This window comes from Arvicanthis niloticus, chromosome 18 (assembly GCF_011762505.2).
Source record: "Arvicanthis niloticus isolate mArvNil1 chromosome 18, mArvNil1.pat.X, whole genome shotgun sequence".
In the NCBI taxonomy this organism is placed as follows: Eukaryota; Metazoa; Chordata; class Mammalia; order Rodentia; family Muridae; genus Arvicanthis; species Arvicanthis niloticus.
Window position 1 is genome coordinate 46,398,128 of NC_047675.1, and position 25,240 is coordinate 46,423,367.

The window sequence follows — 25,240 nt, forward strand, 5'->3', positions numbered from 1 at the left end:
ACCTGGGCAGGACAGGCTGGCTTAGACCCTGGTGAAACAGAGCAAGGCAGGCTGAGAGAAGACAACAACACAAGTCAACACACAGAGGTATCTGTGAGAGGGCCAGCGCTGGAGGGTTTAAGCTGAGGCAGGAAGGGGACAGGTAAGCACAGTAGGAGGGAGTCTCCATGGTGGCTGCCTTCCCTGCTCAGGGCTGCAGGTGCAAGGTGTAGTTTGGCTCTGGCTGCTCATCCCCCAGTCTACAGGAATTTGCTAAATGGGTGACCTCTCTGGATTTCGAACTTGATACTTAGTTAAAAGCCCATGTTACCATCATCCTGTATTAAGTCAGACTGTTTTCTAGATTTCCAAAATTAGTAAATGAACTTAAACATTTTCATTTTATTTATATATTTTTTATTACTTTACTACTTTCTCTTCCTTTTTTTCTTTTCTTTCTTTCTTTCTGTTTTTTTGTTTTTAGAGACAGGGTTTCTCTGTGTATCCTTGGCTGTCCTGGAACTCACTCTGTAGACCAGGCTGGCCTCGAACTCAGAAATCCTCCTGCCTCTGCCTCCCAAGTGCTGGGATTAAAGGCGTGCACCACCACTGCCCGGCTCTTTATTTAGAGAAAGAGTCTTACTGTGTATCCTCAGCTGGCCTGGGACTTGCTATATAGACCAGGCTGGCCTCTCCCCCATTCCCCCAAGTGCTGGGATTAAAGGCATATGCCTCTATACTGAACTCTTTTACTTATTCCATGCAAGTACGTGTGCGTGTGTGTGTGTGTGCTTTCATGTAAGTGTGGCTGAGTGTTTGCATGTGTATGTGTTTGCATTCATGCATGTTTGCCTATTTGTTTACATGTGTGTGGTATAGTTGCATATATATGTGTTTACATGTGTGTGCGTGTGTGTGCAAGTGTGTAAGTGTGTGTGTGTGTGTGTGTGTGTGTGTGTGTGTGCCAGTGTCAGTTCTTTCCTTCCACTATTTGGGTCCTGGAAATCTAACTCCGGTCTCCTGGCTGGGTGCATGACAAGTGTCTTTACCGGCCAAGCATCTCACTGGTTCAAGCAATTTTAATTCAGGCCATTTGTTGGGACTTAAATATTCAACATGTGGGTATGTGGCCACAGTCATTACACTGTGTACCTGTGACTGGATACCCGAGGGAAGTTTCACTCTGGTTGAGTAGTTTACACAAACACCCTCTCATAAGGCCTAGGAAGCCCCACCCCTCACTGGCATGTACTATAAGCACACCCCATCTCCAAGCAATGCTGCTAACAACCTCGGACCCCACCAGCACCAGGCTGCACCTACAGCCTTCACTGAACAGTGGGTCAAGTTTCTTCTCTCATGGGTGACCACCAAATTTGGATACTTCCTATTCAGACACATTCCCAATACATCTTGGCCTGAGGGTAGGAGGGCCAATCCAGCCTGAACCAGTTTGGGATCCATGGGCAGGAAAGCAAAACTATGTCCTCAAGTGAACTTTTAGAGAGAATCTGCTTGTCGCTTTATGCATAATTATGCCTTCGTTGCATGATTTAAATCACATGAACTAGAACAGGACATTGCATAGTAGGTCTGTGATTATGGGACCTAATTTGCCAAACGAAACCAAAATCTAGGGCTAGGGAGATGGCTCATTGGTTACGAGCACCGCGCACCTGCTGCTCTTACAGAGTTAGGTGCAGTACCCACACGGTGGCTCACAAAGATCTGTAACTTCTGTTCTAGGGGATCTATTGCCCTCTTCTGGCCTCTGTCGGTACTGCATGCACGAGGTACTCGGTTATTAAAGGAAACTGAAACCACCTTTTCTACGCCCCTCAGTAACCCTACCACTCAATCTGTCTCACCCCAAGAAAGGACGCCCCAAACAGTAACTGAGCCCCTGGAGTGTCTTTGCCAATAGCGGCTGTCCATTCGTGATTTTCCTGTCTGCCACTTGTTCAAAATAACAATTCCCTGGCTGCTTTGCAGTCTCTGTGGGGGTTTTATTTTCACTCTGGGACAGAAGGCCAAGAACTTGGATACACTGGGCTCCCAACCTTGACTGCCTGAGATGTCGCTCCTGCCTCTGATTCTGTTGAGGAAGGCACCCCCCAAACCCAAAAATCAGGACCCACAAGTCACAAAGGAGCTTTATTTATAAATCCCGCTCAGGATGTAGGTTCCATACCTGTAAAACAACTTGTAAAAAACAGAGGCCCTGCTCTGGCGAGAAGTCCTTGTGCTCTGGGGTCCTGAGGTCCACGGTCACGGTGACCGTAGGGCAGGATGGCCTCCTCTTCACCAAGCCGGGGTCTGGGTTGGTGCAGACGCAGGAGGCCACAGATATCCGCTCCGCTGGGGCCAGCAACTTGCTGTGCTCTTCTGGTCATCCCTGCCTTGGTCCAGGGCGCAATTCGCTGTCCCCATCCAGCTGCTCAGGTAGCCATGTCCCCAACACCCTGGGCTATGGGCAGCGGGGGTCACCACCACACAGGTCTCACGGAGTGGTAACTTCTCAGGCTTCAGGTTCCAGCTCTCCGTCATCTTGATAAGACCCCAGCTCATCCATCCAGACTAGGAGAAAGAGAGGGGCAGCATCAGAGAGGGGCTCTCCTCTGTCAGCCTCCTCCCTGGGCCTAACACGCTTCATCTCAGGCCAACACCCCAGCCTTCCATAGCCGAGCATCAGAGTCACGGAGGCCGAAAGGGATCCCCAGTGCCTCAGGTCCCCCCCACACCTGGGGCCCCGCTGGGGACTGGAGGAGGTGTTAGAGTCTCCTTGGGCTTGTAGATCTGGGGGAGGTGTCAGAGTCGGGGTGCTTTCTCAGGACTCTTGGAGATTGTGTCAAGTGTTCCCAGCTTGTAGGACCCTGGTCTAGTCTGCTGCTCTTCCCTGTCTTAACCCCCGTGGCTAACATCAATAGCACCAGCACGTGCAAGGCCTGAGGTTCTTGTGAAACCTGTCTCTCTTCTCGTCCTCCCTGCACAGAGGATGACATTAGAGGCTCAGGGACGCTCATAGCAATGAGGAACAGGTGAAATTCAGGCTCAGGAATGTTGGAAGCACGGTGGAGCCAAAAAGTCTGAGTTCTGAGAGACTGTGTGGGCCGGCCGCCCCCCTCTGGAACCACGCACCCCACAGTTGTCCAGGCTTAAATGGACCTTCTCCCGGGATTCAGGGGCCTCTGAAGCGCTTAGCTTCAGGCTGAATGTCACCCCACAATTCTGTGGGGGTAAATAATGGCTTTGGGAACTTTACAGGAGGGGGTACTGGGGCCTGGAGAGAGATGCGTCCCTCCTTGTGGCAAAGCTGAGGGTTGGGTCTCTGATGTCTGTTTAGACACTGGCTACGAAGCTGAGAAGCAGTGAGCTGGGAGCCTGGCTCCTCTCCCACAATTTTGGGAGCGCTCAGGTGCGTCCCTTTCCTTCTCTGGATCCCCTCCTTTCCCTTTCTCTAAAGCAGAGCTACAAGTAATACCTACAGCTCAGGGCACGAATAAGAGCTAACTGAGGTGTGCATACACCATGTAGCCTGGTGAGGGGCTCTGGGAAAGGCCTCAAAGGATGATGGTTTGGCCGGGCTTGTCCCCAGAGGGCCCTGTGTGCTGGAAGCTCGGCTCTCCACGTGGTGATGCTGAAAGATGTTAGCTTTTTTCAGAGGGTGGCCTGAGGGACTGTTGAGGTTCCTGGGGCCGCTGCCCTCTACAGGGATCTAGGGTGGTCCTCTGGAATCTGAGCTGCTTCTCTCTTAAGAGTTAAACTGGGGGCTGGAGAGATGGCTCAGTGGTTAAGAGCACTGACTGCTCTTCAGAGGTCCTGAGTTCTAATTCCAGCAACCACATGGTGGCTCACAACCATTTGTAATGGGATCCGATGCCCTCTTCTGGTGTGCCTGAAGAGAGCAATGGTGTATTCATATACATAAAATACATAAATAAATCTTTTTTTTTTAAAAAAAAGAGTTAAACTGGACAAGGGAGGTCTGCCCTCCTGCTGATTCCTACCTCTCTCCCTGTGCCTGTGACCCATTTTCCCTTCGGGCTTGCTCCCCCAGGATGCCACCCACACTGCTGGGACTCAGTGAAGTCTCTACATCATGTGTTCACCAGCCTCAGTGAGCCTCAGTTTGCCCATCTGTAGCCGAGGATCTATATACTAAGTCGGCCCCCAAGCAGCTATGAGAAATGCACCCATTTCCTAGGTACAGGCTACCAGCCACGACTGACCCAGCGCTTCCTTCTACATCCCTTTGGAGTTAGGGATAAACAGAGCCCAGGGCCTTGAGCGCTCCAGCACTGAGCAGGAGGCAAAGTCATAAATTCCAATATTTATTCTGAGACAGGGTCTGGCTAAGTTGCCTGGGCTTGTCTTGAGTTTCCTTTGGAGTTCAGCAGCCTTGAACTTGTAGCTCTCCCGCGTGAGCTTCCCCAGTAGCTGAGATTGGGGACTTGGTCCCACCAGGCCTGGCTCAATGTATTTCTGTTCTGCGCACAAGAGAGTGGTCTCTCCTACCAGCTCAGGGCATCAGGAAGAGACAGACAAGATGCCAGTCTGCACCCTACCTCGTCACTCTGTCTGGTCAGGAACACTTCATATCTTCCCTTCCCTCACCTCTGGAAGACCCAAGAACAGCCACAGCCTGGCATGGGTCTGCTTCCCAATCTATCCTGCGGTCCAAGCCAACAAACACTATGGAGGATAGGTGGTCCCTGCCTCTGGCAGGGATGGAGTTCCAGTGAGAGGCTAAGACGTGGTGGCATGGGGCCAGCCCAGACCAATTCACCATCCTCCTAGCTGCCAGCAAGGACTGCCCAGACAATTGCTCAACAAGCCACATCTTGCCAGTGCTGCCATTATGACGAGGGGCTCAGAGCAGAACGGCCATAGAGTTGACCATATATTAGCAAGCTTGGGGGGCAGGGGAGATGGGGACCAGCAGAGTGGTGTTGTCTCACCTTGCTTGCTGGAATCCCGGGAAAGCCCCACACCCGTCGGGGTTGGGGGGGTGATGATGATGTTGGGCACGCTCAGGTGCTTGTCGCTCAGCACGGGGGCCTCATCATGGTTGCTGCTGCTGCTGACACACATCTTAAAGCCTGAGGGAGACAGGACATGAGGGAGAGTCAGACCCCCTGGTATTGCCTGCCAAAGTCATCCAGTCCCTTTACCTCACTCTGAGAGTGTCCATGCTCCACAAAGGGACTCTGCACAGATGGGGAAACTGAGGCCCAGGAAAGGAAGGGAAAGGTATCCCCAACCTTGCGAAGCTCCACGAGGGGCCCTGAGCTCTGTCTGTCCCCAGAGGTATGCATGGGAGTGATTGCCCTTGAGTGGCATCTCCTAAGAGTATTTTCTAGAAGTTTCCATGTTGGATGCATGCTTCTCCTTAGTCTGGGAATGTCCCTTGATGGTTTAATTGCGAGCCTATCCTTTAAGAGCTGAGCCATCCCTTCAGCCCCTGGGAATATCCTTTGAATGAGGGCTCTTGAGGGAAAGTTCCGGTCCTTTTGTGTACATGTGTGAGACAAGGTCTTGCTCCATGACCCAGGCTGCCCCATTTCAAATGTTCAGGTTGCTTATGGCACCATGTCAGTTTAGACAAGGCTCCAAATTCCTATTTCAGTCCAGCTGCTCTCCCTGTGCGGAGCTACAGGTCTCCGGTGAGTTGTCACTATCTGCTTGTGCTGGTTTGAGTGAAAATGGCTGCCACAGGTCGGTATATTTGAATGCTTGGTCCCCAGTCAGTGAAACTGTTTGGGAAGGATCAGGAGGTGTGGCCTGATTGGAGGAAGTGTGTCACGGAGTGGGCTTTGAGCTTTCAAAAGCCCATGCTACTCCCAGTTAGCCCTCTCTCTCTTCCTCATGCTTACAGATCAGATGTAAGCCCTCAGCTATTGCTGCAGCCAGCCCTATGGCCTGCCTGCTGCCGTTCTCCCACCGGACTGTCACAGACTCTGACCCTCTAGAACTGTGAGCCCCAGATTAAATGCTTTCTTTTATAAATAAGACGCATTGGCCATGGTGTTCTGCACCACAATAGAAAAGGAACTGAGACATTGCTGTTCTCCACCCTGCCTCCCTCCCTTCCTGCTAGTGCCCTCCAGCAGCCTCCAGCATCCATTGATACCCACTGGTAGTAACCAACATTCATTGGCACCCACTGGTACCCATCAGCATCTACTGACACCCACTGGTACCCATCACAATCCCATTGGCACCCACTGGCACTCACCAGCATCCATTGGCATCTACTATCACCCACAGGCATTCACTGGCACCTACTGGCACCTACTAGCACTCACTGGCATCCATTGGCACCCACTGGCAGCCAGCGTCTCACCCTTCTTTACCTCTCACACCTTCAGACCCCAGCCTGCTGGTCCAGCCTCCCCCTCTTGTGTCTATTTCTTCTCCCTTTGTGCTTCTCCTCCAATTCCTCTTTGGGTTTCCTGGCTCCCCCATCTCCTCTCCCTGACACAGCAGCCAAGCCTGTGAATCTGATCACACTAAGAATCTCCTGACGCCATGTCTTAAGGACAGGTATGAGCAGCCTTTCCCAAGGTCCGTCCCCTGGAACGCCTGGCCTTCTGACATGATCTAGGACAGGGCTTTGTAATCAAATGAATTTGGGAACCATACAAATGTGTTGACAGAATCCCATCTGCCTTGTCTTCCTGCTGGGGACTCACAATCCTGCCAGTCAAAGGCTCTGAGAGTCCTTCACGAGGAAAAGATTTGGTGTTTGTTTGTTTGTTTTTCATTTTTGAAGCAGGATCTCAGTCTAGCACAGACCAACCAGGAACTCACTCCACAGTCAGGTTGCCCACAAACGCAAAGTGATCCTGTTACCCCGGCCTTCCCAGAGCTGGGATTGTAGGCATGAGCCACCACGGACAGCATGAAAAGCACCAAGTGCCTGGTGTCCATAGAGGCCAGAGGAAAGCATCAGATCCCCTGGAACTCAAGGTACAAATGCTTGTGAGCCACTACGTGTATGATGGGTACCAAACCTGGGTCCTCTGGAAGAGCAACAAGTGTTCCTAACTACTGAGCCATTGTCTCGCCATACCTAGTGAGAAGGGTTTTAATTTGGTCTAACCCAAGGCTTCCCAAACTTAAGATAACCTTAGAGTCCCATCTGGAGAGACATCTGTTCACATCTAGAACCAAGAGTCATGAAGATAGTTCTGGAACATGTAGGTCCTGTCTCTAAGCCCAGCTTCCAGCCTGTACCTCCACCCTCCCCTCCAGGGCCATCAGCACACAGCCCCCAGACCTTTCCTGCTCTCCCACCCCCCTGGCTCCCTTAGTCCCTTCACACCTTGGCATATGTGGGTCCCCTGCCTGAAACACACTTTCATCCTTTGTCAGGGAAACAACCTCCTATCCATCCCTCAAAACCCAGCATAGCATGTCCATCTTTAGAGAAGATGCCTCAGGCTATGAACTCATGGCCTCTTTGGCCTGTCTACACTCACTTATTTGTAGGAGAGGGTGGCTCCTATCTCTGCTTTTGCTAAGGGCACTTAACCCTAGAGGGGTGACCACCATTTCCTTATTGGTCCCTGTGAAGCCACCTCAGACACCTTTGAATTTGACGGCCTGTCTTTACCCCAAATATCACCAGACTTGGGGCTGTGAACCGTGGATGAAGCCCTCAATGAATGTGTATTGTTAGAATGGACACAGCCACGCCAAGGACCCCAGTACCTCAGATCCACAGAAACAGCAAAGGCTCCCTGGGTCTGAGGAGAGATGTTCATAGCAGCTTCCCTCTCCCAGATGTTTGCAGTCCAGATGTTGCTCCCCTATACCTAGACCTGGCACCAAGACTTGCTAACCCCCCTCCTTATGCTGGACATAAGAAACGTACCAAGTTTCCCTTCTGCAGTTAGGACCTCAGTACTGCCGTCCATCAGAGGACACACAGCCTATCTGACTCCAGCTTTTCTGTCTGTCCTTCCTTCCTTCTCACATGGCCCCAGTAAGCTTTCTAGGACCAAGCACAATGTGATGGGGGGCGGCAATTAAGAGAAACAAAAGAAAACAAAACAAAAAACAGAACCCAGGGAGTCCTGGGCTGGAGATATGGCTCAGAGGTTAAGAGCACTGACTGCCCTTCCAGAGGTCCTGAGTTCAATTCCTAGCAACCACATGGTGGCTCACAACCATCTGCAATGGCATCTGATGCCCTCTTCTAGTGTGTCTGATAGTAGCTACAGTGTGCTTATATACATAAAATTAAAAAAAAAGAAAAAGTCATGGAATTCTTAGTCACTGTTTCTAACTTATCCAGGGAAGCCGTGGCCTCTGTCAGGACGTCCCTGAGCTGTGGTGCTTCAGTCCCAGGGAAGAGGGGACTCAGAGGATTCATTTTAAAGAACAGTATGGGCAGAAGTGACAGCCATTGGGGCCACTGGCTGTGTGGGAGGTCAGATACTGTCCCAGGAGGACACCAGATACTCTAGAACCTGGAGGCCATGTTTGCTTCAGCCTGGGCTTCTGGGGCACACCTTGATCCCAGCACTTGGAGGCTGAGGCAAGACACTCAGGAGTCCAAGGCCAGCCAATTAATCCTAGCACTCAGGAGGCAGAGGCAGGTGGATCTCAATGCATTCAAGGCCAGCCTGGTCTACAGAGTGAGCTCCATGTCAGTCAGGGTGACATAGTGAAATCCTGTCTTAAAAAAAACAAAAGACAACAACAAAAAGAACCACACACACACTCACACACTCATGTGCACATGCACACACTCACACTCATTTATTTATTTATTTTTTTAGAATTATTTATTTTATGGAGTACACTGTAGCTGTGTTCAGACACACCAGAATTGGGCATCGGATCCCATTACAGATGGTTGTGAGCCACCATGTGGTTGCTGGGAATTGAACTCAGACCTCTGGAAGAGCAGTCAGTGCTCTTAATCACTGAGACATCTCTTCAGCCCAACACTCAATTATTTTAGCCCTGTCCCAGAAACACAAACAAACAAACAAACAAACACCAAAAAGAATTATTGCTGGAGGCTCTGACCCAGTAGGCCAGGGCCGTGGAGCTCAGGATAGGATGGACGCAGGCAACCATCCTTGTCTGGCTTCTATCTCCCAGCTCACTCTACACACAGGCCTGGGAATGCCTGGAATGTCTGTCTAAAGTAGTGACTGCTAAGTCCCAGATGTAGAAACCTTTCTCATCACCTTTCAGGGCTGAAGGCACAGTGACTGAGACACTGTGGGCCTCAACAGTGTCCTGATCCCCAGAAAAGACATTCTCAGTCTCCATACTAGTGCCCTCAACCTGCAGTAAGCCAGGACAACAGAAAGTAGGAGTCTGTAAACATGTCAGCCATGGTAAGACCACACCCAAGCATCCTGAGGGTACCAGTCAGTCACCTCAGCAGTAAGTGAACAGGACAATGACCAGCCAAGAGTCAACTTGTCCATGGCTGATCATACCCCCCACATGGCCATTTTGATTAAAAACCTGTCCTATCTTTTTTTTTTTGTTTTTTGGTTTTTTTTTTTTTTTTTTTTTTTTTTTTTTTTTTGGTTTGAGACAGATCTCACTGCACATCCCTGGATTCCCAAACTTTCGATCCTCCTGCCTCAGCCCCCTCTGTGCTTCCTCCTGCCTCAGCCCCCTCTGTGCTGGGATTACAAGCATGAGCCACCACGACATCTTCACAGACAAATCTTGGAATGACACAGTCCAACCCGAAATAGCACAGGAAACAGTGTCACGTCAGCACCACATGCTCATACCGTGCATACATTGTCACGTGGTCACATGACAGCAACAGAGAGATGCTGGACTGGAGAGATGGCTCGGGGGTTAAGAGCATGGACTGATCTTTCAGAGAGGATCTGGGTTCAGTTCAGTTTCCTGCCCCACTATGGCAGCTCACAACTGTCTATAGGACCCAATACACTCACACAGACATACACACAAAGAGAAAACACCAATGCACAAACAGGCATGTGTGCATGTGGATACTCGGACACACACACACACACACACACACATGGCCTCCCCCACACCATTGTTGGTGGTGGTGGTGGTGGCAGCACACACCTTTAATCCAGCACTTGGGAGGCAGCGATAGGTAGATCTCTGTGAGTTCAAGGTCAGCCTGGTCTACAGAGTGAATTTCAGAACAGCTAGGACTACAAAGAGAAACCCTGTCTCAAAAAGAGAGTGAGAGATTCACCCCACAGTGACAGAGCCCCCCCCCAATGCTAGAGCCCCTTCCTCCCCCCCTGCCCCCACTACTCTGACACAACAGAGAAGAGTCACACTCTGCCAGCAGGACTTACATCCTAACAGGGTGTGGAGCTTGAGGACAGAGGCCAAAGCTTAAGCTGACAGTATCTGGGGCTCAGGGAGCCCAGAAGAAAGGCTGGAGGCAGGGAGGATGGAGAAGGAGGAAAAGGCAGGAAGGGAGGAGGGAAGGGGAGGAGGGAGAAGGGAGAAGGGAGGAAGAATGGTGACTGGAGAGGGGGTTAAGTAGAGTAGAGGGAGGGAGACTGGGAGGAGAGATGAGCGGGAAGGAAGGGAGAGGGGAGGGCAGGTCTGTGGCCCCTCAGGCCCAGTGCACACTTTCACAGCCTCACAGCCTCTGGGTAGAAGCAAAGCTCTCAGGAGGATTAGGCAACAGTGAAGATTAAAAAACAAAGGCCAGCCACCCTGGGGCCAGAGCTGTTACGTCCCTGCCTGCCTCAGGCTATTAGATGCCCGTTTCCAGGGGGACAAGTAAGGCAGGGCACAGGCCAGGGACCCAGGCTTGGGGTAGGCCTGGAGCCTGCACAGGAAGTCTTCTGGGGTTGTGCCAAGGACTGGGGTCCCCTGCTTTGAGCTTTCTTTTCTGCAGTACCTCGGTCTCTATGGTAGGCAAACCGGACTCCACAGATCCAGGCTAAGCCACCTTCAGAGAAGCTGAACTCAGACAGGGTGACTCACAGCCTGCCAAGGATGGGCTGAGAGCTAGCTCTGCCCTCTGCTGGATATGGCTGTGGTAACCCCAGAGCTGCCAGAGGGAATCCTCTGAGAGGTGTCTTCTGATGTTGAGCCAGGGCTTCCCATTGAAGAGGCTGGCCTCCTACCCACAACTCCCAAGTGCTGGGATTGCAGGTGTGCTCCACCACGCCACCACGCCACCACGCCACCACGCCACCACGCCACCACGCCACCACGCCACCACGCCACCACGCCACCACACACAGTTTTCTTCCTCCTGGCTCTGTTGGGCTTTTACCTTGGAAGATTTAACAGTTACCCAGGAAGTTTCCCTTTCCCTGACAGGGGCTGTCTGTAGAGCTTCCTGGAGATTAAAATAGCCAGGGTTGGGAACTCCTGACCTAGGGTGACCATGGAAATGGGTGACATGGCTCTCTGAGCCTCAATGTCCCCGGCTATTAAAAAAAAATAGAGCTTAGGGGGCTGGAGAGATGGCTCAGCGGTTAAGAACACCGACTGCTCTTCCAGAGGTCCTGAGTTCAATTCCCAGCAACCACGTAGTGGCTCACAACCATCTGCAATGGGGTCTGATGCCACCTTCTGGTGTGTCTGAAGACAGCTACAGTGTACTCATATAAATAAAAAAATAAATAAATCTTTTAAAAAAATAGAGCTTATAGAAACCATATGTACTTATATGGATGGCACGGTCTGTAGCAACCCCACTGACAAGGGCCTAGGGGACACAAGCTGGGTGCCATCTCCCCTCCAAGCTGGCTACCCCCTTTTGCAGCCTCACCAGACAAGGTAAGCAGAGCCTGTGTCCCCACTGACAGCTCCTGAGGCTCTAACCCTTCCTGCTTCAAAGGCCATTTCTCATCCTTGGCCCTAAAGCTCGGGGCCAAGTGAGCTCATGCCCATGACCCCACATCCAGCCTCTACCTAGCACACCCCAGGGTCCTAGGTGCAGGGCAAGGATCCCTCTCAGTATTCTCGGGACCTCTCCTCTCTAAAACAAACTCAAAGTTCTGTCCCTGAGCCGGCATTATGGCTCATGGGCTCCCTCTACTGGCGCTTTATCAAACAGCACTCTGGCTCTATTGGGAGCCGGCCCATTGTCTTCCTCCAACAAAGCAACTTTCACACACAAAAAGCTCCAACCTCAGCCCAGGACAGCTTGAGCCAGTCGCAAAGCTGAGAGTCACTCTACCTAGGCAGTGGGCTCAGCTGTTTCAGCCTGTTTTCTCTCCTGCTGGGGGTGCATAGTGACCCCCACAGAGGGGCTAGACTTGCTGTTCTCAACCTGTGTAACCCCCACAAACGACCATTTCAGGGGGGGTCGCCTTAGACTGTTGGAAAACACAGATATTTACATTACAATTCATAGAAGTAGCAGAATGATAGTTATGGAGTAGCAACGAAATGGTTGCCGCTTGGTTTATGGTGTGTGTGTGGGGGGTGGGGGTGGGGGTGGGGTGTCACCGCAAAGTGAGGAACTGTATGAAAGAAGTTGCACCTTTAGGGAGGGTGGGAAACCACTGGGCTACACTGTCATCAACTCTATCTCAAGTCACTCTGGTGAGTGCCTTTTAATGCACCTCCCAGGAATACCAGCTGATACAGGTGGCTTAATTTTAACATCTCCTTACCAATCCAACCATTAAGAGCCATCTATGTGTCCATAAAGGGCTCTCCACATTCTCTGAGTACAGCTGGGTGGGTGCTAGCTGGCAGTTCAGATAGAGCTTGCCCAGCATGCACGAAGCCCTGGGTTCCATCCCCAGCACCACATTTTAAAAAAGGGTGTGGTGGTGCCTGCACTCAGGAGGTCCATGCTCGGCATGGCAGTCGGGAGCTACCTTCTTCTCTCTTGTTGGATGGCCATGGACTTGGGAATGAAGCCTGCCTTGGTCAGAGCCGCCCACTTGTTGCATCAGGCTTCTGTGACCCAATTCTGGGTAAAGGAACAAACCCTATTCCTGGCCCCAGAAGAGCTCAGACTCTGACAACAGGCATTTATTAACACCCGGCACTGGACACGGAACAGAAATCAAAATGACTCTACAGATGTTTCTCTGCCTGCTCTCTGAGCCTTCCCTGCCTTCTGCTCCAGGTTCCAGCAAGAGAAACAGAGTGAGACGTGTTATTTTTCTATCAGTGGTAGTTAGCCAATATTCCACAAAGCTCCCAGACCTCGTGCCTGTTTTTCCCAACCCTGGACGTTCCCCAAGTTCTATCACACACTTCCCCTTTGTACCAACTGGGCAATCATGTCAGGCCCTGCCTACATCAGAATAAAAGCAGTGAGCTTCTGTCCTGGGTGTGCTCACTTTCCACCCTTTATACAAAACAAACAAACAAACAAACAAACAAACAAAAAACTCTGCCGTTTCTTTGGGGGGGGGGGGGGGCTCTGAGATCACTCTTCCCAGCCAGAGAACTGCAAAGATTACAGAGTCTGTATAGAGAGAGGACAGACCCCATCTGAGGCTAGGAGGGGCCACCACACTGAGATGCAGTGTGGTCACATGGGTCCGATGCTGGCTCCTGGAGACACAGGCCTGAGTCTGACTTGGTCACAAGAGGAACGAGAGAACAAAACAACAGACTATTGGTGGCTTGAGGTGAGATGCTGGGAGCTCAGGAGGCTGTCTAGAGGGGTCAATCAAAGCAGCAGAAGGGACAGAGAAGGGCTCTGGGGCAGCCACTGCCTTAGCAAAGGCCCTGGGGCAGGAACCAGGGACCAAACAGGCAGAGAACGCTAAGAAACTCTCATGACATCTGGCCGTTCATTTTCCTTCACTCTCTGTTTACAACTCCAACTATGAGGAAAGCCTAGTGTCACTACAGCTGTGGCGATGACTGATGGCTCTGGTAGTCTTTACCTCTTCACAGCGGCCTGGGCCCAACAGAGATGGTTTAAAATCTCTTTTCAATTAAGGAAAAAGCTCCTGTTTGCGTCAGGCACATGCAGCTGGAGCTCGCACTGGGAGGAGCCTGTGAAGAGCCTGCCAGAGAGGTCAGGCTAAGGGCTGACCTCCTGCCTGCACGCCTGTACATCCAGCGACCAGTCCCTGCCACCCTGCAGGCCCCTCAGGGAAGGCTGCTGGGGTCTCAGCTGTGGTGAGAGAGCTCACAGGGTCCAACCCCAGCCTCATCACTGAGAGGCTCTGGTCCTTTCTCCTGGCCCTCAGCCTCTCAACCCTGAACTGGACATAGGACAGTGACCATAAGAACTTAGTCACGAGAAACAAGCAGAACTGGACTTGCCTTCCGGCACCTGAGAGAGTGAGGCAGGAGGATCATCCTGTCTCATTTCATGTGTTTACTTCTTGAGAGAAGGCCTTGTTCTGTGCGGGCCTTGAACGCTTCTTGATGCTCCTGCCTCAGCCTCCTCTCTGTTGACAGTGTGTGCATCACCACATCTCACTCTGTGGGGCTCTTGTTTCTCCGACATCTAGGACATTCTCACTGTGGGACACATGTACACACGTACACACACACACACACACACACACACACACACACACACACACAATCAACCTCGGTTGAGAATCACAGGTGTAATCTGTATAATTCCAGCATTTGGGAAGCTGAGGCAAGAGGTTGGCTATTAAATTTTAGGCTATTCTAGGCTACGAAGTAAGTTCTAGGCTAGCCTGGGCTATAGAGTAAACTGTGCTCAAGAAAATTAAGTGCATTTGTGTGTGCGTGCATGTGTGTGTGCGTGCGTGTGTGTGTGTACACGCACTCATATGCCATTGTTCTTGGTAATGGTGCAGAATGCGTTCACGGCCTGGAGCAGGTACCTGATTGATAGCCCTTGGCTTCCTGTCTTTGCCACAGCCCACCGCCCCCTATGAAGGCAGGAACCACATAAGGGGCTGCAGCACCCCCGACACCCACCAGGGGGCCCCAATGCCTCCAGAATACCTGCCACTTGCTGTGTGTTTTGAGGAAGTTTCCTGCTCTCTCTGAGAATGAAACAAGACTCAGAGAGCGCTCAAGAAGCTGAGGCAGGATTGTTGAGTTGGACACCTGTCTGGACCCATCACAAAAAAATAAAATAAAGAAAAATAAAGAAAAAAGGCTGACTTCTTCCTAAGAAGGCATTTTCCACCATCAAATGAGATGGCCAAATGAGAAGGACAGATATCTATCAGTACTTCTGTCTGCCATGTGGTGTATGGGGGTTGTGAGGCACCAGGTTCAATCGCCAAGGGTCACTTGGCAAAGCTCTGAAGCTATCAAGGACAAAGGCCCAAGACACGCTGTGTACCTGCACCAAGCTGTCACTGAATACAGAGAGGACATTCTTTGGGTTTTGTTTTGTTTTGTTTGAGACAGGGTTTCTCTGTATAGCCCAGGCTGTCCTGGAACTTAGAAATCTGACTGCCTCTGCCTCCCAAGTGCTGGGATTAAAGGCGTGAGCCACTACTGCCCTGCTGAGAGGACACTCTTGTTTCTTTGTGCAGTTCCCGCTGGTCTCAAACTGAGTGCTGGCATTAAGGGCCTGGGCCACCACGCCTGGCCCAAAGTATTCTTTTAAAAGGGGGAGTTCAGTGAATGGAGTTTGAGAGGGGCAGGCTGGCCAGCCTCCTGACCCTGTTTGTGTCTGGACAGATAAACAGCCAGCTTGGTGCTGATTCCTGATTTGAATGGCTTCAAACCGGAAGGGGAGGAGTCCTCACTGATCAGTTCCAGCAGCGCGGGGTGGGAGCGTCATGACAGTGTGGGGTAGGGGCGTCACAGGCGATTACGGAGGGCATCTGCTCCTTGATACTAGGGCGGGCGCCCTAATTCCTGAGGGCATCGGACACCGCTGAGGCTTATCTTAAGTACTGGCAAGAAGGGTTAAGTCCTGGAGTGGGGCAAGGAGCTGCACTTTGCCTCTGGCACGGGATGGGTTGGGATCGATTGATCATCATGCCCTCCTGAGTTTGAAACAGGCTTTCAAGATCACCTTTCAAAGTTCGAGGCCAGCCTGGTCTACAGAGTGAGTTCCAGGACAGCCAGGGTTACACAGAAAAACCCTGTCTCGAAAAACTAAAAAAAAAAAAAAAAAATCACCTTTCAAGATCAGCCTGGGCTGGATCTGCCTGGGCAGGCTTTGTACAGAAGATTCCAGAAGGAAATCTAGATCAGTCTTCAGGTCTCTGTGCTGACCACCCTGGGTGGACTAGAACTTTCTATATCACTGAAGATGGTCTTGAAGATGGCCTTCTGATCCTCCTGCTGAATGCTGGAATTGTCAACTGATCTACATCCTTATCACCAATCTTTTTATAGAAATATATATACACATATATACACATATAAACACATGCATACATGTATAAACACATACATATAGACACATACATATAAACACATACATACACATATAAATACATACATAAACACCAGGCAGGCCTTGAACTTACAGACCTATCTGTCCCTGTCTCATGAGTGCTTCTGGGATTAAAGGCATGAGCCATACACAAAACACATATAAACATGTACAAATGCATATAAACACACATACACACAGATACACATATAATTTGCATTTTGAGGACTTTGTGCTGCCAGCTTTGGAAGACATGAACCCCAGTTTACCGTTGTCTGGAAATCAAAAGCTTTCTGGCCCAGAGCATTGACTGTTTTCTCTGTTTGTACAATGGTAGCACACTGTACTAAGCCTATCAGGTCGAATCTACACAGATTATACATGTATAAAATCTACATCTACATACATGTATTATCATACATTATTGTTTAGAGTAGGGGGATTAAGAATAGTTGGGACCCAGCACATTGACACCAGGTCAATCTGCTGGGAAGCCAGGCTGCAGGAGACCCCAAAGACACTCGGGATGACTCTCGTGTTTGTCAAAGCTTTGCATCCCTGGGCTAGAAAGTTCTGAGTCGGCGGCGTACCAACTATCTGAGGATCCCTTGGGGGGCAGGAGAAGAGCAGGAGAAATGGGAGGTACCTTGTTTAATTTACCTATCAGTGTACAGTTCAGTGCCCTTGGTCTTGTCAGGTTTTGGGCCTAAGTGGTAGCCTAGGCAACTCTTGCAGGCTGGTGGTCTTGAGGGGATTTAGCTAGTAAGCCATGGTTAGGGGTAGGAGTGGGGTTGGGCTGGGGCTGGCTCTCCTTCCATTCTTCTTCTAGAGCCTTAGAGTCTGGCTTTCAGAGCTAAGAGGCTTAGTTGAGGAGGGGCATGGCCTGCCTGTCAGTCCTGCCATGCAGAGTTGGGTTGGCCAGTATTCCCTCCAGAGGCTGCACTACTTTCTCTCCTGTCCCCCTGGGACAGTGACTCTCAACCTTCCTAATGCAGTGGGTGACCCTTTAACACAGTTCCTCGTGCTGTGGTGACCCCCAACCATAAAATTACTCTTGTTGCCACTCTAACTGGAATTTAGCTACCGTTATAAATTCTAATGTAAATGTCTATGTTTTCTGATGGTTTTATGTGACCCCCCCTCCCAAGGGGTCACAACCTACAGATTGAGAACTCTTGTCTTAGGAGCTGTGACAACAGAGATACGGTCTCTTCACCCTCTTCCTTCTGAGCTCCCAGGAGGTCACAGACTGGCTGACTAACTATGTATAATAGATGGACTGTGTTCTGCTCCGTCTGCTACTTGGGCTGACATTTTTCTCCAGCATGGGCAAGTGTCCTGAGGCCACAAACTGTGTGACTGAGACAGTGGGACTTTATGTCCTACAGCTCAGGAGGCCACCGGCCTGCAGTAGAGGTGGTATTAGGGCCAGCAACTCTAGGGAGGCCTAGGGTCGGCTCCTTCCTGCTTCTTCTGGTTCCAAGTGGCTCCATGTCTGTAGACTCTGCTGCAGCTTCTCATGGCCACCTTTCTGGTCCTCTGCCACACAGATGCCAATCATTGGGTTTTAGAGTGCAGATAGCACCCCTCAAGTCTAGTGTGAGCTCAACAAAGATCCTTAGCTGATACACCTGCAAGGATCAAACTCCCTGACCTCCTAGCTTTTAATGTCTCCATCTATAAAATGGCTTCTTCCAGCTTCCAAGGGACCAAAGGGTCCCCAACCTCAATGGCTGGCAATGCCACCACCACGAGGTAGGGATCTGGGTGTATCTGAGCCTAAAACAGAAGCTAGGCACACATAGGATTCCAGGAGGCTAACTGCTTGTTCCGGGGGTGGAGTCCAGACCAGGGTTGTAAATTGGGGCGGGCTTTCTTTTACCAACGAGTGAACTGAGTACCCACTCTATGCCATTGCGGTCAGAGGGCCCTAAGAAGAGACACATAGGGCTATGTGAACATATGGTCCAGGCTGCAGACAAAGGGGCTACAAGGAGAGAAGCTGAGGAGCCATGAGGGACCCCAACATTAGGCTGGACTATCTGACACTGGAGTATAGAGACCTGTGTCTCAGGCAGAGGAAGCAGCTGGCTCAAAGACCCTGAGACAGGAGGAGGGATGAGAAGCAGGCTGTGGGGGAAGGGCAGGCATGGGAAGAAGGGGTCATTGAGGCGGGTGGCACTGTAGGAACCAAGACATGCCACTGACAAATTAGTACTTGGGGGTGGGAGGCTGGTGAGAAGCACAGAGGGAGGAGCACTTGCTGTCCTTGCAGAAGACCTGAGACCCAATTTTGGTTCCCAGCACCCCCATCAGAGAGCTCACAATCACCTGGAGTTCCAGCTTCAGGGGATCTGATGCCCTCTTCTAGTCTCACCTAAACACACACACAGACACACACACACACACACACATACACACACACTTGAAAGTAAATGAGACTTTTAAAAAGAAATATATTATCTTTTAAAAGACTATTTTAACCGTCTCTGTCAGGCAATCGGTGAGTTAGGCTGGTTACCGAAAGGTTGGTGGTTCGAGCCCACCCAAGGACAACAGCCCTTAGGTTTTTCACAGCTTTCCTAATAAACAATCACTTGTGGTGGATTCAGGAACTGAAAAATTCATATTCCCCCTACTCAAAAATTCCCCAAACCCATGAAAACTCCAAATAAGCCTTACCTTACCTGTCACAGGGTGTTCATGGCCTGGTCTCAGGCAAGGAAAAACCAAACAGAACCAAAAAAACAAATTTATATATTTTATGTGTATGAGTGTTTTGCTTGTGGGTACACCTGTGCTGACAGAGGTTAGAAGAAGATGTTGGACCCCTGGAACTGGAGTTACGGACAATTGTGAGCTACCATGTGCGTACTGGGAACCAAAAAACCAGTTGGAACAGGTTGTTAGAAGAAGTACTCTTAACTGCTGAGCCATCTCACCAGCCCAAAACTTATTAATTAATTTATTTGTTGGTTGGTTGGTTAGTTTTTCGATGGGGTTTTACTATGTAGCCCAGGCTAACCCCTAGCTCACCATCCTTCTGTCTCCAGAGACTGTCACCATGACAGCTATAATTTCTGAGGGCCCTGTCCTCTAAGGGGCGGGTGCTCTCAGTGAGCCCTCAGCAGAGTCTCTGTGTGGAATTCAGTAGAATCCTCTAGTGGATACTCAGCCCACAGCGTGGCTGGGTAGAGGATGTCTCACTTTTTTCTGAGAACTCTGAGCCCAGAGACACACACGGGGGTATCCCGATTTATGGAAAACGAGTGATTTATGAGCTTAGAGTGCTGAGCTGAGCCAGGCTCTGGGATGGCTGCATGCCGTGCCCTGCAGCATACAATGAATGCTTGGGCAGGGAGCAGAGCTGGTTTGGAGCCCTGAGATAGCTCGGAGCTGGGCAGCCTACAAAGGAAGACTGGCTGGGGACAGCTGAGCCCCAGGGATGGAGGACATAGGTAGGTCCGAGTTGGGTCCCTTGTCTCTGTTGTCCCATGAGTGACATCAGTACCCCCACCCCCACCCGCCTCTAGGGGTGAATTGGCTCCAGGGTGAATCCAGCCTCACTGGAATGAGGAGATTGAAGGTTTGAAGAGCTGAGGGCCTCACAGTGACAGCATCTGGGAACAGGGTAGACTGAGCCCTACTGTGCACTCAGAAGTAAAGGCAGAAGGGGGGGCAGCAGGAGGATGGAAGCCGATGGCGGGGTGACTGGAACAAGGCTTCAGGAACAGTTTCTGCCTGGGCAGACCCCAGGGAAACTGGACTCCCTCTCTGGGCTTTACCCTCCTTGTCTTGGAAACAAATGACTTAATCTACATAGAATTCACAGAAAAGAGCCTTTCCCAGCCTAAGCCAAATAAAAGGTAACAGTTAATTGTCATTTACCATTCTAATTCCTGGGATTTAATCCAAACCATCAGCATCCTCATCCCAAGATATCCAACATGAGTTACCTACAAAAGCAGCAGTATAAAGGTTATCCTTGGCTATATAGGGCTCGAAGCTAGCCTGGGCTACATGAGACAATGTCTCAAGGAAACAAAACAGAGCATATAACGCAACACTAAGCCAAACCTGTGGCTACACTGGAGCCATCCACACAGAAAACTGGGCTGTGACTAAGCCTGTGGGAACAACGTTACCCTGTGTGTACTGTGGGTAAGTGTGTGTGTGTGTGTGTGTGTGTGTGTGTGTGAAACAGAGAGAGACAGAGAGAAACACACACACACACACAAACAGAGAGAGAGTGAGAGAGAGAGAGATAGAGAGAGAGAGAGAGAGAGAGAGAGAGAGAGAGAGAATGCACAGGCTCTATGGTGGTGGAGGAGGGGCTGGGTGGAGCTGGTAGGTCAGTCTTGGGTCTTGACCCAAGTACACAGTGAGGAGTCTGTGGTCCTCTGTCTGTCAGTCCATGCCCTGAGTCTCTCCCAGGCCTCTGTGAAATGACTTCATCACCTCCAGGGACCGAGGCTGAATGACTCGGGACAGGCCAAGACTAACACACACAAAGCACACGATGAAAACCACACAGAGGGCCGGCTCAAAGGGTCCTTTTCAAAGTTCCTGCCCCAGGGACCCTTGGTGCAATGTGGCTTTTAGACTTGTGGCAGTATGGGATGGAGGCGTGTCCTGTCCGAGAATCAGTCTATGTCCTGAGGTTGAACTATTTCAGTCACCGTGATATAACCAGGCCAGTCCTAATGGACGGGTGGGAGAAAAACAAAATATGTCCCAATATGTTGACAGCAGGTCTACTGTTTCTTTACTAGGGTGACAGTACAACCCAGACGGGCTTCGGATTCACTATGTTGCCCAGGCTGGCTTCAAACTTGCAGAAATCCTCCTGCCTCGGCCTCACAAGTGGTGGAATTACATATATATGCCTAGTTAGATTTTAAGTATCCCATAAGCTCCATGTATCATGGTCCTGGTCCTCAGCCCACGGGGACATTTGTAAAAAGCAAGCCCAGTGGGAAGTTATGTCATTGAGGACACGCCCTCGAGGGATACACTAAGACCCTAGGCTCCTCGGCCCAACCTTTCTAATTTCCTAACTGTAAGGAGATCAGTGTCTCATTCTTAACACTCCTCAAACACAATTATACCTGGTTGTACCCACAGGCCCAAGGTAACAAGTGGATGAACGGCGTGAGCTACGATAAACCTTTCGTCTTTGTAAATTGTTTATCTCAGGTGTTTTGTGGCAGTAACTCGAAGCTGACTGAAAATCCACACTATCAAACGTCATCTAATCTAACGACACAGAGGCACGAGCCACAACACACTGAGCCAGAAAACTGCAATGCCCAGTGAACAAAACCAGGCAAAAGAGGTGCGAGAATCTTAGAAGCCTGGGGTCCGCGTGCACAAGGCATTAGAGTTGTTGGCACTGTAGAGAGGAAAGTACAGGATGTCTGGGCAGGGGGCAGTGGCCCACAGTGGCATTCTATAACTAACAAACTGTGCACTCGCGGGTTACCAGGGTGAAGTTTATGTGTATTCTGCATGGTTACGGAAAGTGACATCACAGACATGCTTTGCGCTGGGCACAGGAAAGGGGCGGACTTACAGCCACAGAGATAGAGGAGGCATTAGAAGGATCCACAGGCACAGAAGAGGGGAGGACTCACGGCCACGGGAGGCTAAGACTCACGGCCACAGCAAGAGAAGAAATCACTCAGCCTTGACCCCCCGCTGCCACCAGCTGTCCCACGTTCAGACACCTCCACACGTGGGCACTCGTTCACCTGCTCTCGTGGTCCTGAGGTCCCGGAGACAGCCAGCCTGGGCTCCTCCAACATCTGGGCTACCTTGCAAGCCTCAGGGCATTCCCCTGTAGCTAGCAATCCCAGTGGAGCTGTCAGTCAAGATGCCCCACCCTCCCAGGCCAAGGACAAGACCTCAGATGGGCCAATGGGATGCTGTCTTAAATCTGCCCCGCCCACACACACAAAGTGAGAGACCCGCTCAGGAGACCTTCAGCCATTATCCACTCCTTCCCAGGCTTCTCATTTCTCTTGGGAGCAGGGGGTGGGCTCTGCGGTTGGGGGGCCGGGGGTGTGCAGAGATTCTGTCTTCCTAGAAGTTCATGGGTTTTGTGTGTGTGTGTGTGTTTTTGTTTTTTTTTTTTTTTTTTTTTTTTTTTTTTTTTTTTAGACAGGGTTTCCATGTGTAGCCCCTGGCTGACCTGGAACTCCCTCCGTAGACCAGGCTGGCCTTGAACTCTGATCTGCCTGCCTCTGTGTCCCTGGGGGCTGGGATTAGAGGCGTGTGCCATCACTGTCTGGTTCATCATGTTAACTGCAACCAACGAATGCTTTAGTCTATACCCAGGGACCTTAAGTCTCCTAAGACCTCAGAGAAAGGGCTGGAAGGCCCAGGAAGCAGAAGGCCAAAGGCGTAATCACAAGAGTTGTACCCCAGGGGCAGTTTGAGCATTGGGAGCCTGGCACTCTTGAACACCCACAGCCTATGCCTGTCATGACTCTACTGACAAGGAAATCAAGGCCACTGTTCAGGTCTCTTGGGGCAGGTTGGGGAACACAGGCCTCTCAGCAGGCTCGTCTCAGAAAGCAGGAGAGGACTGAGAAGCTTGGGGCAGGCAGGGAGGGGAACCTGGTGTCTGTCTGGCCAGTGGCTGAGCATGTGAGGTAGCGAGTTTGTGTTTGGCAGCAGCCATCAGACTATACAGTGGCCAGTGAGGAGTAAGGCTGGCATGGCCCTGCAGTCTTCGAGAGCAATGGGGACGGATGGCACCCTCGCCAAGCTGGGTAATGATGAGCAGTTAGGCCATGCCTATGGTACCAGCAGGACTGACTGTCCAAGGCAGATCTGGACCTCAAGGCTCCGAGGTAAGAGTGGGGACCAAGCCTGTGCCACAGGGGGACATCAGAAGGCTTTGAATGTCTTTCATTGGGCCTGTGGTGCTTTGAGTTCCTTCTGGATATCAGAACAGAGATCTGTGCTGCCTCAGCAGCACCTCTCATGGACCCTGTGCCCTTCTCGAGCTTTTCAATGCAGAGGTAGCCAAGCTGACCTTTTGCCTGAGTGCATCCAGAGTGTCCTGGAAGGTAACTCCCAGAGCTATGCCTGGCTTCCCCTCACCAGGTACCCTCTTTTCTGGGATTTTTTTCCCTCTGAGGAGGAAGTTGAAGCCCTGGGGTACTGAGCTCTGGTGAAGGAAGGACTGGAGGAAGTCGCAGAGGCTGAACAAGCATTTATAGGACCCCTACTGTATACATGGACTGCCTTAATGGGTATACCATCAGTCTAGACCAGCACCCTAGACCTCTGGGTCAACCTGTACTGTCTCCACCCCGGCCTCCCTCTCTTTGCTCCCCCATGCCCCTTGACCCCAAACCCCATACTGTGCCTTACCTTTCAGACAGGAGGGCTTCAGCCCCATGGCGTCGCCTCTGCAGGCCTGTGAAGAGAGGAGAGTACTCAGAGAGGGGTGGGGGATGTCATTGTACTAGCCCATGTGGCCGGGCCCCTACTTGGCCAGCTGAGCACACAACAGGAAGAGGTGCTGAAACAAACCAGCTGTGAGGTCACAGTGCCTGCTGACCACATCTGGGCTGAATATTGTGCTGAGGGCAGAGGGCTGTTGTCCAGGAGAATTTAGGTAAGGCTGCTCGGGGCTAAGGGCCTCAGAGATGGAGGACCCACAGGCTATGGGGCTCTGTGACAGCATAGCAGGTACTCTTTCCATTACAACCCCTGCCCTGCTGATTTTCAAGGTTTCTAGTCATTGACCTCACTGTCTACCTGTGGTACTGGGGATTGAACCGGGGACCTTGGGCATAGCAGGCATACTCACTGGATCACTGAGCCACAACCCCATCTCCTGTCCTCTCAATACAGATTCTTGGAATGAATTGAACTATACCAGGCTGCGTCCCTAGTCCATGGGGAATTAGAAAAGTTCCCACCCATGTTCTCCCAACCTTTCTACCACTCTTTCCTTAGAACTCAAGTAACTGGTTAATATAAGGAGGGAGGGGGAGGGGGAGCCATCTCTACTCCTGACACCCGACCTTCCTGATACAGTCAACACTCTCTTTTGCAATTAAAATTCAGAGAGGTGGTATCAGCAGCCTAAGGCCATCCAGCTTACTGGGAGTCATAGAGCTGGGACCCGGAGCAGCCTCAGCTAACAGGACTCAGCAGACCTGAGATAGGAGCCTCACACCTTGAGAGGCTTCTGGGAGTCATCTGTTTGCAGGGTTCTGTGCCTGGCTGGGTAGGCTAGGGTATGGAGGGGGCTGTGACTTCCCACAAAGTGGGTCACTCTAGTGGCCAGCAGCCTGGATAGCCTGGTGTTGTATAGACCCAGAGGGAGGGGCTCCTTAACACTCAGGAAATGAACAATGTAGAAGTCTCAGGAAGTACCCGAAACCCACTAGATTCCCAAGTTCCCTCCTTTTACCAGGTCACATAAGAAGTGGTAAGGACTGCTTTGTACCAGGCTCAGTGCCCTGCATAGTGGCTGCAAGTCATGTAGAGAGCTCAGGGTCCCAGCTTTTAAGAACTGACACCCATGCTGGGGTGGGCTTTGTTGACATAGCTGCCCACCAGGCTCATGTGAGTCACCCAGTCCACACAGGTTTTCCAAGTTAGACTTTGGAGCAATTGCTATTTGGTTAACACAGGCAGACAGGGGGCCATATGACTGACACTTGGCTCAGCCACGTTCAAACAGACAGACTCGAAACACCTTCCATAGTGGCAGGGCAGGTGAAACAGATGATCTTAAAAATGGGGCTCTGTCAACAAGTGGGGAGGGTGGTGAAGGTGGCACTCCTAGCAAGCAAGATGTGAGTGGAGGAATGCTTGCCTGGCAGGCAGGAAGCCTGGTGGTGCACACCTGTAAGCCCAGCACTTGAGATACCCAAACCAGAGGATCAGTGTCCCCCCTAAGCCAAGCTTGTCAATCACCTCAGCAGGGCCCCATTCACTACAGCACAGGCA

The 25,240-nt window shown here is 51.0% G+C and overlaps 1 protein-coding gene across 1 annotated transcript in view; it reads right to left on the bottom strand.

Moving 5' to 3' along the window:
- Positions 1 to 2,120: 2,120 nt before the first annotated feature.
- C18H16orf74 (chromosome 18 C16orf74 homolog) overlaps positions 2,121 to 25,240 on the bottom strand; it is a 28,891-nt gene continuing 5,771 nt past the window's right edge. Inside the window, exons 2-4 of the mRNA XM_034522241.2 lie at positions 23,648 to 23,693; positions 4,938 to 5,078; positions 2,121 to 2,556 (exon numbers count right to left, since the gene is read on the bottom strand). Coding sequence (XP_034378132.1) covers positions 2,498 to 2,556; positions 4,938 to 5,078; positions 23,648 to 23,693 — 246 coding nt within the window. The 3' untranslated portion in view covers positions 2,121 to 2,497. The remainder of the gene's footprint in view (positions 2,557 to 4,937; positions 5,079 to 23,647; positions 23,694 to 25,240) is intronic.